At 33.3% G+C, this 13,514-nt stretch overlaps 1 protein-coding gene across 2 annotated transcripts; it reads left to right on the top strand.

Annotated features, from left to right (window-relative positions):
- The first annotated feature begins 7,152 nt into the window (after positions 1 to 7,152).
- On the top strand, positions 7,153 to 13,489 carry LOC141671758 (uncharacterized). 2 transcript variants are annotated; one of them, XM_074478093.1, is made up of 5 exons: positions 7,153 to 8,001; positions 8,801 to 8,916; positions 9,461 to 9,587; positions 10,544 to 10,777; positions 12,687 to 13,489. In XM_074478093.1, the coding sequence occupies exons 1-5, from the start codon at positions 7,393 to 7,395 to the stop codon at positions 13,023 to 13,025; spliced, it is 1,425 nt and encodes a 474-aa protein (XP_074334194.1). In that variant the 5' UTR covers positions 7,153 to 7,392; the 3' UTR covers positions 13,026 to 13,489. The 2 variants fall into 2 exon arrangements, with proteins under 2 accessions (XP_074334194.1, XP_074334195.1); XM_074478094.1 differs by having other exon boundaries at positions 7,154 to 8,001; positions 9,509 to 9,587.
- The last annotated feature ends 25 nt before the right edge of the window (positions 13,490 to 13,514 follow it).

Genomic DNA, 13,514 nt, shown 5'->3' with positions numbered 1-13,514 from the left:
GAATCAAATTGAAGAAAACAACAGAAGGCTTGGAAAGAAATCCAGACAATCAAGGAAATAGATCTATATGCTCAGACTAGAGGAGCACCTTGATAATTATTGTGAGCAATTTCTTTGTGTACTTTGCATTATTCAATTTTCAGTAAATTGTAGCACTTATAAGTTTTATCTACTATTTTTCAATCTATATTTTTTAGGATGTTTTGTTATCATCAAGTTTCTCCTAATTTCTGGCTACAATTCCAGTAGACATAAATTGGGGAAGATTGTTAGGAAAATGTTATGTACTTGGTGATAAGCTAAACAAAATACCTTAGTAGATTTAACTTCGTAAAGTTTGTAGCACCCGACGGATGATCAATTATAGTCCCGATGGATGATTCAATATAGTCCCAACGGATGACTAATTGATATCCATCATGTGAGTAGCTTATGTAATAATAAGTAATGTAGCACATTTCTGCAAGCAACTTTGTGTAGAATCTGTAGTAGCATATGAGTCATGTTGACTGCTAGTAGATATGCAGAATAGGTTGATTAATTGTAAATATAAGATGTCTTGTAATTCTGTATAAATGAAATGGAGTCAAGTGTCAAATAGCTACCTGGCGGATGATCAACAAAGCTACCCGACTGATAACAAGCATGTACCTGATGGATGATTAATTCAAATATCTGTTGACAGTGACAACACATTCACATGCGTCGAGTGTTTGCAAAAGAAATGTGGCAGCCTGTCTAGCAAGGTTTTCGAGAACAAAGAAGCATTACCATTTCTATGATATTATGAAGATATTCAAAGATGCTGGAATAGAGTAGTGAAGTAGCATGGAGTTAGACTTGATAGGTTTTGTTTTATTATCCTGTCTTATTACCATGTAAACTTGGTGATATAAACCAAGTGTAGCTAGTAGAACAAACAACTAAGAAAACACATTTTAGAAGAGAAATAGATAAAACTGTAACTGTTAAGAATTTCTCTGTAGTTTGTTTGTTCACTTGTAACAGCAACTGTGAGCTATTTAAGCTTTACAGGGTTCTCTCGATATATATATATATATATATATCTGGTGGATACATTCAAATTAAAGACTTGTGTTTATAATTCTTTCACTCCGCACTTAGCAAATCACACACTTATATATTAATGAGTTTGAACAGTTTTAAAAAATCTCGAAAAGAAGCCAGAATTACAATCAACCCCCTTCTGTAATTCTTGTTGTATTGTTAGGGAATAACAAAGGGATAATTGAGCTTCATTTTGTTCCTACTTATCAGCAGCTGGCTGATATCTTCATAAATCCATTACCTGAAGCAATATTTACAAAGCTTGTCAATGAACTTGGTATGGTTAGTTGGGACAAATAATTTCCTTTTATTTTATATTTGATCAAATCCTGATGTATATTGATCAAATCCTGATGTGTCCTAAATATTGTTGAAGATATTATGTTGGAAATTTTTGATGTATTTTATTATATGCATGTTAAATTAAGTGAATTTATTTGTTAAATATGCATGTATAAAAATATATATCATTGTCATCATTACAAATCAGTCTAGGGAGACGCGCATCAATAAGATATTTTTTGGTTAAATGATTAAGTTAACTCTGCAGTTAATAATTAATCAAACCCCTAGTCCTTTGATATTCCCTCTCTCTTGGTTATTTACACCACCATTCTCATACAGTCTACTCATATATTCCCAACACTCAACTCTCAAATCTCTCTCAATCTTTTTCTTCTCTCTCACAAAAATGGTTCAATACAATATGTTCATGAACTACAAAACCTTCAACGTGGAGTTTAGCTGCGAAGATCGGCAACATGAATGGCACATCACTGCCATTTTCAATAAAGTATGGAACTGGGTTCCATAGGAGGTCTAGACGCACCTCCTGTTCTTCGAGATAGATTATCGCCTCCATCTCGATCGCCTAGAGGAAGAAAGGCGAGAAGCTCTCCGCCAGCAGGAATGGATCATCCATCTTGGTGTGCTGTTCATGAAGAGCAGGAGGAACCAATAAACATCAACAACTTTGGTTCTCCTAACAAAGTTCCTCTGCCTATTTCTCTTCACCATCAGCTTTTTCAGGCTTCTTAGACCAAGGCTGCTTGGAGTTCTTATCTACTAGACTAGGATACTTTTGTAATCTCTCATGCAAGCAATCAAAATTTCATGAAATGTAATCTTTTGATCTATTAATGAAATTTTTGGTTTACAAGATTTAATCTCTGTTATTTAATTGTGTGTGCATGTGATTGTTCTTTTTTATAGCCTGTTAATCTCTAAATCATACACTTAACATGTATCTTTTGATGATTGTTGAGATTAAATTATGGTATCCTAATGAGTTTGTGTTTTTGACAAATACTGATGAATTTGAATCGACAAATCCTGAAATTGTCAAATCCTAACAGATAAGCGGTTCCAAATACCGACGACAGGTCAGCATGTTCTAATTTAGAATATTATTGTTAAATAATTTATGAGTTGTGTTGTGCTGCAATTGAATATCTTATTTAATTATTGATTAATAGTGGATTATCCGTTGAACAAATTCACACAATAATTTTTTGAACAAGCTGTGCGTATTTTATTTCTAATTCCGCATTTTACTCCACTTTTAAATCCTATTACTCAGTAATTGCCATCTGTCAGAAGTCTAATTCACTAAGTTTCCTTCTTCGTGTGTGTTATACACAATTCAGCTTTGCAAAACTATATACTCACAAGAACTTCAGTGACACAAATCATCATACACACAACCTCACTATTCACATCACACCCATATCCTTACTCACCTCCTACATACATCATGTCATCTTCTGAAGTTTCACCATTCTTCAGTCAAACCACTATCATTCATGGAAACACCTTTGGCACCAATAACTATTTGGATTTTCTTACACATCATCCGTTTCCACAATCTTTTCATGATATTCTAGATTTCTTACTTCAATGTCCAATTGGGTATGCTGTCACAAATCCTACTAAGGTGCCATACAGGGCTGTAATGCATGTATGGAATACAGCTCTGGTTAATGAAACAAACACTATTTTCTCTTTTGAATTTAAGGGACATATGTATGAGGTTGATGCTGATGTCCTGGTTCAAGTCTTGAGATTGCCTGCTTATGATGGTGCTCTTGATAACTATGCAACTGAGCAACTTTTTGATATGCTAGGAACCCTGACCTATAAAGGTGAAATCACAACCATTGGAAAACTGACAAGGACAAAATTGAAGAGAGAATGGAATTTCTTCTTTGACTGCATCATCATGTGTTTCTTGAATAAAATAACAAATTTTGATGCTCTTCCATCTACTTCTCTGAAAATTGGGTACTCTCTCCTTTACTCTGGTAATTTTGACTATGGTAATACTATTCTTCAATTCATAATTTCTAGGATAGCAGATACATTAAGAGTTATAGGGTATACTATATTTCTTCAATTGATTCTCAATTTTCTATACCCTAATGTTGAATTTGATAATGATGAATTGATCCCTCTGTTTCAAATATCTGAGAAAGCTATCAATGATCACATTAAAAGGGATAAAAGAATAATTTTTCAGGACCTCCTTTCCTGCCTAGGGAGTTCAGGCAATTTCTGTTGAGAAATAGACCTACTCCTTCACAAGTGCCTGCAAATCTTGATGTTGGCACCTCTGTAACATTTCCTGATGCTGTGTAACAATACACTAACCATCTTATTTCTAACCCAAGCATTCTTTTTCCTAAATACATGAACCTATGCTAGCCTGGCAAGTTCTAAATATTTATATTCACTGTCACTTCAATAGAGATTAACAAACTATCTTATATGTTCTCGACGCACATAAGACGAATAGCACAATCAATACTAGGATATCATACAATCACCACACACTTAGGTATCAAAACAATTAACTATAGAAATCCATAACTAAATCCGTTAGAACCCCATGACAACGATTAGTTCATAACCGAACTCATCGTCACCATGGGTTCCAATGAAAGCATGGTAAATAAACTAAGATAAACTAGGTCTGAAATAACTGAATAATAATAATAAAGTACGTTAACAAGAGTATTAGTTTCAAACAACAAAGAAAACACGCATCCCAGATAACAACTTAAGCAAAGAGTCACAAGTAAAAACAAGATCTTCTTCTCCTTCGTTGTATTGTGCTATTAGGTCTTCTTGCTGCTCTCTCCTTCCTCTTCTATTTGTAAAATGTCTTTTAAAAGTCCTTAAATACCAGCCCAAACGATCAGGAGTCCAACAAATCAATCTTAGATTAGAATCAGGATTCTACAATTCCGACCTAACGCGGCCGCCCCGCATACCAGCGCGGTCGCGCTCGCTCTCTAACAAATAGGCGTGGCCGCTCCCAAGACTAGCGCGACCGCCCTGACCTTCTGGAAAAACTAGATTTTTCTGCTTTCTTGACCTTCTCGTGCTGGTTTCTTGTGCGCAATGGACCGAGGTTCTTAACCTAACACTCTTTAAAGCATAAAATATGCAATATCCATTCCTTCTTTCGAATATTCCCTGAAATGCAAAACACTACGAAAACACATCAAGAATAAAAACATCTTGAGTACAAAACACCAATTCGATCCTTTACGAAGCGTTCTAAGTGGATATAAATGCCACTTATCAAGCTTCATTTTGCTTTTTTGGACGCGTACTGGAGAACAGTGTTGTAGAGGTTGCAATTCTTTTCCCATTATCCATTTCTAAAATTTTACTTCAATATGATAGATTGTTGGGGTTTTGGGTTACATAGAACGATATATTTATAAGCCAAACATGTGGATGTAATATGAGATTTAAGATATTAATGGGATAAGTTTACATGTGACTTCTGACCTAATTTCAGACTTTCATCTGTATATCATAAAAACACGAAATGACTTCACACTGATACAAGTAAATGCAATAACTTTATTTCATTTCATCTGCAAAAAGTGAAAACTTTTATCAAATAGTTATTTTTTCCTCTGTATTTCATTTATATGATTTGACTTGTCGTTGCTTTTTTTCATTTGTCCTTCCACTTGAACCTTTTCAGTGTTTATCTCAAAATTATTGAAAATGCTTGCATGTGGTTTCTACTGTGTACTCACGGGATACCTAACTCATTTGCTGATAAGGGTTTATGAATTATTTTCATACTGCATTCAATAAATTAAATGACTTATCACATTTCACATGGTTGGAAATAATGACACGTACATCAACAAAATTAACAGCTTGTACATTTTCATTACTTTCTCATCCACAACTGTTAGGCTTATCAAAATTTTATTAACTTCTCATTATCACCCAACTACTTTCACGAGTTTCATGACTTTCCTTTCTATTTCATAATTTCATTTTCAGTTTATGGATGTACTTACCAATTTCAAATGGTACAAATTGCTATTTTTATATTTTTTATGATTTTTTTTATTCTCACAACACCCTAAATGTACGTTTACATCAAACAAATAACATTTTTATATATTATGTTGAACTATACTTCTAAAATTCATGATAATGAAGCCTCGTCAAGAAAAAATATATTCCCCTATGATATCTTTTTTCAAACAACTAAAACCATACAAAAAAATTGAAATTAAAATAAAAAATACATACTACAAATAGGTTTACATCATTAGGCAACAAAAAAAGAATTAAACCAAAATAATTTTTTGGGAATTAAATATGAGTGTTCCAAAACATGCCCTCGCGTAAAAAATGCACACTCGACTCACATGACACCCTTTTTGAAGGTACAAAAGTCATATATATACAACTTTTTGATTAAAATAAAAACATACACTAAAAATAGGTTTACATTACTATCCAACAAAAAAAAATTAAACCAATTTTTTTAAAATATTTAATATTAGAGCTCAAAATATGGCCTTTACATGATTTTTTTACCTTACGCAACAATACACAAAAGGCACGGAGAAAAGAAAAAAAATTTAAAAATAAATAAATATACCCCAGAATGCCACTACTTATGGCGGAACCCAAAAATACCCAAAAATAGTGACGTTCTATCCCCTTTTTGTCAAATTTTGTTTAGCTATGCCATAAAATGAAAAAGGCATCCAAAATGTGCTAGAAAATGGGCGGTGACCTTAAATGTCAACTATGGTCTAAAATGTCACTTTTGAAAATAATGGCCCAAAATGTCATTTTGTAACGGTATTTCGTCTTACATTTTGTATTTTAAAAAAATACAAAACGGTACATAGTGTACGTTTTGGCACTTTATTTTTTTTAATTTTTTTTATAATGTGCAAAATGTTAGTTGAAGTAGTGTTTTGGCTCAAAACGATACATCATATAACGTTTTATACCAAAACGTAACTTTATCTACCGTTTTGCACATATATTTTTTGTAAAAAAATATATTTTTAATCTCAAATAAAAAATTGTTAATCTTAAAATACAAAAAAATTATTTAAATTTTTTTAAAAACCCAAAATAAGATTATTGAACCCTAAAATGTTAAAATTTATTAAATTAAGTTACTTTTAAATTTAAAGTTATTTAATTTAATATTTACATATTTGGTTTCTAAGGTTTAGGACCTAGTTTAAATTATGGTTTATGATCTAGGGTTAGGGCCTTTACCTAAAACATAAACCTTAAATCGGTGTATATTTATTAATTTCTTTTTTAATGTTTATAAAACCCATAAGGGATTGATAAACCCTAAATGTTAAAAATTATTAATTTATGATATCATTTATAAATTCTAAAAATATTAAATAAAAATAAATATTGAAAAATGTAACATTAAATGATGTTTCCGGGCCCATAAATAATATATCAAAACAAGCTTAAAATAAGAAAAAAAAACAGAACAAACAAAACGTGACTTGATGTCATGTTGCTTCATTATAAATTGAACAAAGAAAACGTGACTTGAAGTCAGGTTGATGCATTATAAATAACAAAAAAAGAGGCAAATTATAGGATGTAACGTTTTGCTCTATTTTTTAAATACCATACAATAACCAGTTTTAAAGTAACATTTTAGACCATAATTTTCAAAAATGATATTCTGGACATTTTTAATTTAAATTGTGACATTTTAATCCATTTCTGGTATAAAAATGGACGGAGCCGTTGAGAAAGGGCACCCAAATATAAATACAGCCTCCTGACAAAAAATAAATAAAAAATAGATACAGCCTGGATTCCAATTTTGTAAGTCTTTAACACGCTCTGATTCTTATTACTTGACCTTTGATTTACGCTTTCTGTCACTTGTTAGGGAAATGGTCGTTTGTATTAACTAGGGAAGTATTTTTTAGCGCTGATTTGTTTCTTGATTCAAGATTTGTGTAGGATATATTATATACACATATAGGAGGAATTGAGGGTCAAGTTCTAGTGATGGTACCTGCAAATGATCATGTGGAGTCATTTCATAATTCTGTTCAACTAGTTAAAAATGCTTTCGAATCTAGTTTTCGAGAAGTCACTATTGATTTTGAGCAGTGTTGGTCTAGTTCTAGAAATCGTGCCAACAATGCGGTTAGTTTTGTGTCGAAAAAGTCCGAATTGAGGAGTTTGGAAAGTAAGCAAGGGAAAAAATTGCCAATTGAGTGCTTTGTAGGGGGTTTGTTTCATAATTTAGTTCAAAACTTTCGCAAGTTGAATTTAGGCACCGGTGAAAATCAATGTACTAGTTCTGATTTTTGTGGAGATATAGATACTCGGAATTGCAAAGAGTTTAATCATGTTAAGCTGTTTATTGATATTTTCGAGGGTAGAAGAGCAGATGTTAGTGGAGTTTTACCGAATCTGAAGTTCGCGAGAGTAGGAGGCGTTCCGTTGAGTAATGTTGTTGTATTAGATTCTGACAAGGAGGAGATGTCTCAAGCTCCTGCTGTTGTACCTATGGTGGACATACCTGCTGAAAGCGTATTAAAATCTGCATTGGCAGGAGGCATTTCTTGTGCTTTTTCTTCATTTATAATGCATCCCGTTGATACAATAAAGGTAAGGTGGAGTGCATATAATTACCAGGACAGATATGTGCTTAATTCTGTCTGTTTAGGTGGCTAATGATGCCGATTATCCATATTCATTTTGCAATTACATAATGCCGTCTTCTGTGAATCACCTGTTAATATTTTTAGGGGTCAACTGGATCTGCACATAAATATCAATTCCTCTTTGCTTTTAGAGAGTGCCAACCATTTTAGGATTTGTTTTTAAAATAGCTGTTTGAAATTCAGCACTTCCAAGTTGAAGAGAAAGTTGTTAGACTATACTTATTATCTATTTTAAAATATTGCTTAAACCATATATGCCGATCAATTAAATTTATATATCAATTTTTGTGGAGGGCTTGGATTTTAAAGCATATTGATATTGAGTAGATGGTACTTGCTAAACTTCATGTAATTGATTTTTATTTTTACAGTTACCTTTTTGTTATCCAAGTAGTATAAAAGCTTCTCAGTATACATTTTTATACTTCTTCTGCGAAAATTGATAGTAATGCCTAAATCTAGAATTCGGTGCCAAATGTGTTACTTCTAAGAATTTGAGACACTTGTGATTCCCATGCTTTAAAGTGTAAAAATGATTGGACCTTCCCATTATGAAAGACCTTTTTAGGTTGTAATATTGCTGACCATGCTTTAATTGTAAATTGAAAGACTTTGCCCATTTATATAGTCATAGAGACTTGTGGACAAAATGTTATTGTAATTATTAGCAACAAGAAAGAGATTAATAGTGCAGTGTTTGCCATTACCTTTTGGTCCTCTGACAATGTTTATGGGCTTATCAGACTCAAGTACAGGCATCAACAGTTACTTTGCCAGAAATTATAGTAAAAATTCCTCAAATTGGAGCTCGAGGACTATACAAGGGATCCATTCCAGCAGTTTCTGGGCAGTTTTTTGGGTAACTTATATGTTCTCTTTTTTTCTCAATATATTCCGTTAAGAAGCATAGAAGTTCTCGGAGGATGGGTGTCTATATGAAACACGAGACGCCATGTCCCGAAAACTGTATACAAAATGTCAAATATTTTACACGCCATGATACAGTATCCCTAGATTTGACATTCCGGTTTTTATAGTTTAATGTGATGATATCAGTTGGTGTACTATTTGAAGTTCAATAGACAGCCAACTTTAAACTTTTTAAACTAATACTGTTGCGTCCATTATTTCATTGTTCTTTCAAAGTATGTTGGCGAGATTTTAAATTTCCCCCACATACTTTCAATGATTAATATTTACAAAAATTAAGAGTATGCCTGCTGGGAAATAAATTATTTCTGTTGAAAATATGTGTGTATGTATAACACGTGTTTCCCAAGGTATATGTCCTTTTCCTTGGAGGTCCGTGTCCTTTTTCTGGTCTTATCCTTATCTATGTCCAAGCTGCTTAGAGTTTCCTTTCTTATGTTTTTCTCTTCTTGCTGCTGATTATATCTTTTTAGTTATGCTTATTTTGCAGCCAATATCCTTTTATTATTCTTATATTACAGCCATGGATTGAGAACTGCAATTTGTGAAGCAAGCAAGTTTGTATTGGTATATCTAGCTCCAACACTGCCAGATATACAGGTACGGGTATACTACAAGTTCATTTGGTGATCTATGCCTGGTTTATTTACCCAATTAGCCCTGTTGAAATGTGTAAATAGATATTAGAGAAAGATGGAAAAAAGCCACTGACTGCCAATAAACTAAGTTTTTCCTCGAGCAAGGATATATGTATTTTTTGTAAAAGAACATTTTACACATTAACACCGTGTAGTACATGTTCAGTGAGTAGTTTACGAATTGGTCCTTGCAGGTAAGGATAGGAAATGTCGTAAGTGTAAGTTACAAATTTTACTTGGTGTAATCATGTATGAATTAAATTAGTCTTCAATTGATATGCAAATAATGCTTAATGAAATGAAAAATTCGAGATATCAGCATTTTCTAACTATTTAGCTTTCTTTAAGCCTTTTCCTTCTCCCCATCTCTCTATAGCCCATAGAAAAAGTTTCTTTATACACTCACGGATTTTATTTTACGATGCTACCAGCTTGTGCATGACCTTGGTATAGCTGGCTCTTTCTGAAAATCAGAACTGCCTAGATTACCATGACAATATTCCAGACTGACATTTGCATTATATTCTTATGCTTAGTGCCTTGAAAACTTTTCATAAGATGACTTTTGTATCTATTTTGGTACACGTATATTTAGCATATTGTCAACTTTTTTTATGCAATTTTAGTACTCTGTTATCCCTTTTTAGATCAAAAGCTCTATTTTACATTTTTAAAAAGATCACATATGAAATATTTTCTTAAATAACTAATAATATGAATGCAATTTCTTTTTAATTATTGCCATGCATTTAGTATGTCAAAAGCCATAACGATTTACCCTATTGCTACTCTAACCTATAGTGTATAATTATCACCCGCATTTTACTGGATGAATGTGTTATTGTAACTTATTCACAAATTTGTAATCTTGAGATTTTGTTAGTTGAGAATGTTTCTCTGTATTGGCATGCTACCTAGGTTCAATCTGCCACATCGCTATGTAGCACTGTTTTGGGGACAACCTTTCGGGTACCTACTGAAGTAATTAAGCAAAGGTTACAGGCCGGAATATATGAGAATGTTGGAGAGGCACTCACTGGTACTTGGCAACAAGATGGCCTTAAGGGGTTTTTTCGAGGGACTGGTGCTACTCTATGCCGTGAAGTTCCCTTTTATGTTGCAGGTGCAGGGCTTTACGCTGAATCCAAAAAGGTATGTAGTTATTGCCTCGTAATATGGAATTTTTTTCCTCCCATACACTTGTTATATGACTTGTATATATAGTATTTTCTTCTCTTAGAGGTACAAAATTGCCTTTTTTATATACTGATTGAGTAGATTCGATTTCTACAATATGGTCAGCCTATTAAACTTTCTGCGTAACCTACATGTATGAGACGCACCATTCAATAATGCATTGTAGTTTGGTCAATCGTGTTTTATTCTAAGTCTCTGAATCTTTGAGAACCTCATTTCAATAATATCAGTGATGTTTTGGCATTGTAAGCATGGGAAGTGAACTTGGTGAATTGTCTTCTACCTGTGCACGGTGTTTATAAATCAAATTATCTTTTATCAACTGCTTCGTGTTATAAAAAATAATTCTGGACATCCCAGCATGTCTTCTACGGATACTTAGTTAGGCATCGAGGCCACACAAGCAGACATGCGCAGTGACCATGTGTAGGCTATCCTAGTCAAATGTTCATTAGAGTCCAGTACCTAATTTCACCAAAATTCATAATGTATCCCGTAAACTTATAAATTTATGTGGAGATTGAACAAGAACTACATTACTGCTTTCGTAAATATATAATATGCAAATCTTCAGTTTAAATATGCTGCAGTTGCTACCTTGTACTAATATTCAAAGTAACTCCAAAAGTTGATGTTTATTGACTAGATCTTACATAATATTTTACTGCTTTGTAAATATTTTTTGTAGTCATGCACATGTGCATTTTATGAATTTAGCAATAAACAAGTAGAAATCTTGGATATTAGCGAACCCAGATTCATTTACCCAAATGAAATTACAATAGAGGTGCACATGAAATGTTGGTAATATATACTGGAGGTGTATAAGTTGTGAATTGAGTCATAAGTTATTCTGATTATCCAACGGAATACTTCAACTAGGTATCTAGTTGAGTGGTTTCTGCCAAGAAACATTCAGTGTTGAAACTAGAGGGAACAGTTTGTAAGGATCTTTTATTTTTAAAGAGAGCTAGAAAGACATTCAGACAATTGTATTCTTTCCTTGTACGAACACCTCTTTGTCTCAATTCTCAACACCTCTTCGTCTCAATTCTTGTATTCTTTCCTTGTACGAACACCTCTTCGTCTCAATTCTCAACACCTCTTCGTCTTGATTTTCAAGGCGTGGTGGTGGATCAAACACCTGTTCGTCTCGATTCTCAACACGTACATGTTCCAATTGATGTATCCTAGTATGCACGTCGTCAAGTTTTGTTTCGAACGTAGTATTCGTAGATGTCATTTAAGTGGTAAGTGCTTCTATCCTTTTCAAAATTTGAGCCAAAGTCGGCTCATGAGGGTCGGTGCTAGAACCATTACGTGTATTAAATCCCCTGATTACCTAAAGGCTAAATGCAACGCTGAGATACCACATTAATTAATTAAACATAAATTTTGACTCGACCTCAAATATTATCGCTAATCTCAAGGTATTATAATAAATGTCACAAGAGATATGCAACAAATATGGAATAACATGCAACTAAGAGAATAAGCTCACACGAATAATGCAAGAAAATTAACTAACGTTATAAATTAAACACCTTATAATTTGTAAAATAAATCTAATATATAAAAACAGAAACAATGATTCATTTATAAAAAACATCTTTTGTTTCCAATATCAAACTTTTAATTCGATGGGTACTTTTTGTACCGCATCTTCCAAGATCCCAAGTCCAAAAAGCACATTTTTGGTACAAAGTTTTACCACTAAATCGAGATTGGTAGTTGCACTAAGAAATTGCCTATTCCAGATGACTGCTTGGAAGCTGGATTACCTGTCCGGGTGGATGGACGGTTTCTGATTGCATTTTGTTTATCTATGCCTACTCTATATCTAAGACAAAATCTATTCTAACAGGCTATGCAGTACCTTTTAGGGAGAGAACTTGAGCCATGGGAAGCAATTTTTGTTGGGGCTGTCTCTGGCGGGTTAGCTTCAGTCACAACAACTCCTTTTGATGTGATAAAAACCAGGATGATGACTGCTACTCCAGGGCAGCCTGTATCGATGTCCATGATAGCATTCTCTATTATCCGTCAGGAGGGACCCCTAGGATTATTTAAAGGAGCTGTACCCAGATTTTTCTGGGTTGCCCCACTAGGTGCTATGAACTTTGCTGGTTATGAGCTTTTAAGGAAAGCAATGGATGGAACCAATATACCAAAGGTCTCTGCTGCTACTTCTCCACGGAAGTAGAAAACATAATTTCAGACTGTTGAATGGAATTCTGCATGGTTCTTACATTATGTAAATGCTGCTTGAAAGCTTTCAGCGATTTTTGTATGACCAGGCAACTCGTGGTTATAGATATTTTGGTTATAGATATTTCTAATGAAGACTCCAGGCAAAGGTAAAATAAGTGTGTTTTCCGTGCAAGAGCAGCCCCTTGCTCCTATGTGATTTTCACCTAGGAAAGTTTTTTTTAACAGGGCTGAATTTTCCAAAATACATGTAGGCCTAGTGTTCTCGAAACGTATGTGGATGATGCCTATTGGGATTTTCAAATTTTAGTAAACACTTATTTCTAAAATGTTTATTCGTTTTCTCTATTTTTTATATACATATTAGTCATGTGCATCTATCTATACAATATCTGTATCTATACTAAACTATATATAATTTGTAATTTGATTAATCCTGTTTTTGATTATCTCTTTCAATCACGACCATTAGATCTCTTACCCA

This window comes from Apium graveolens, chromosome 7 (assembly GCF_009905375.1).
Source record: "Apium graveolens cultivar Ventura chromosome 7, ASM990537v1, whole genome shotgun sequence".
Classification (NCBI taxonomy): Eukaryota; Viridiplantae; Streptophyta; class Magnoliopsida; order Apiales; family Apiaceae; genus Apium; species Apium graveolens.
Note: the sequence above shows the minus strand (reverse complement) of the source record. Positions and strands in the feature narration are given on the sequence as shown.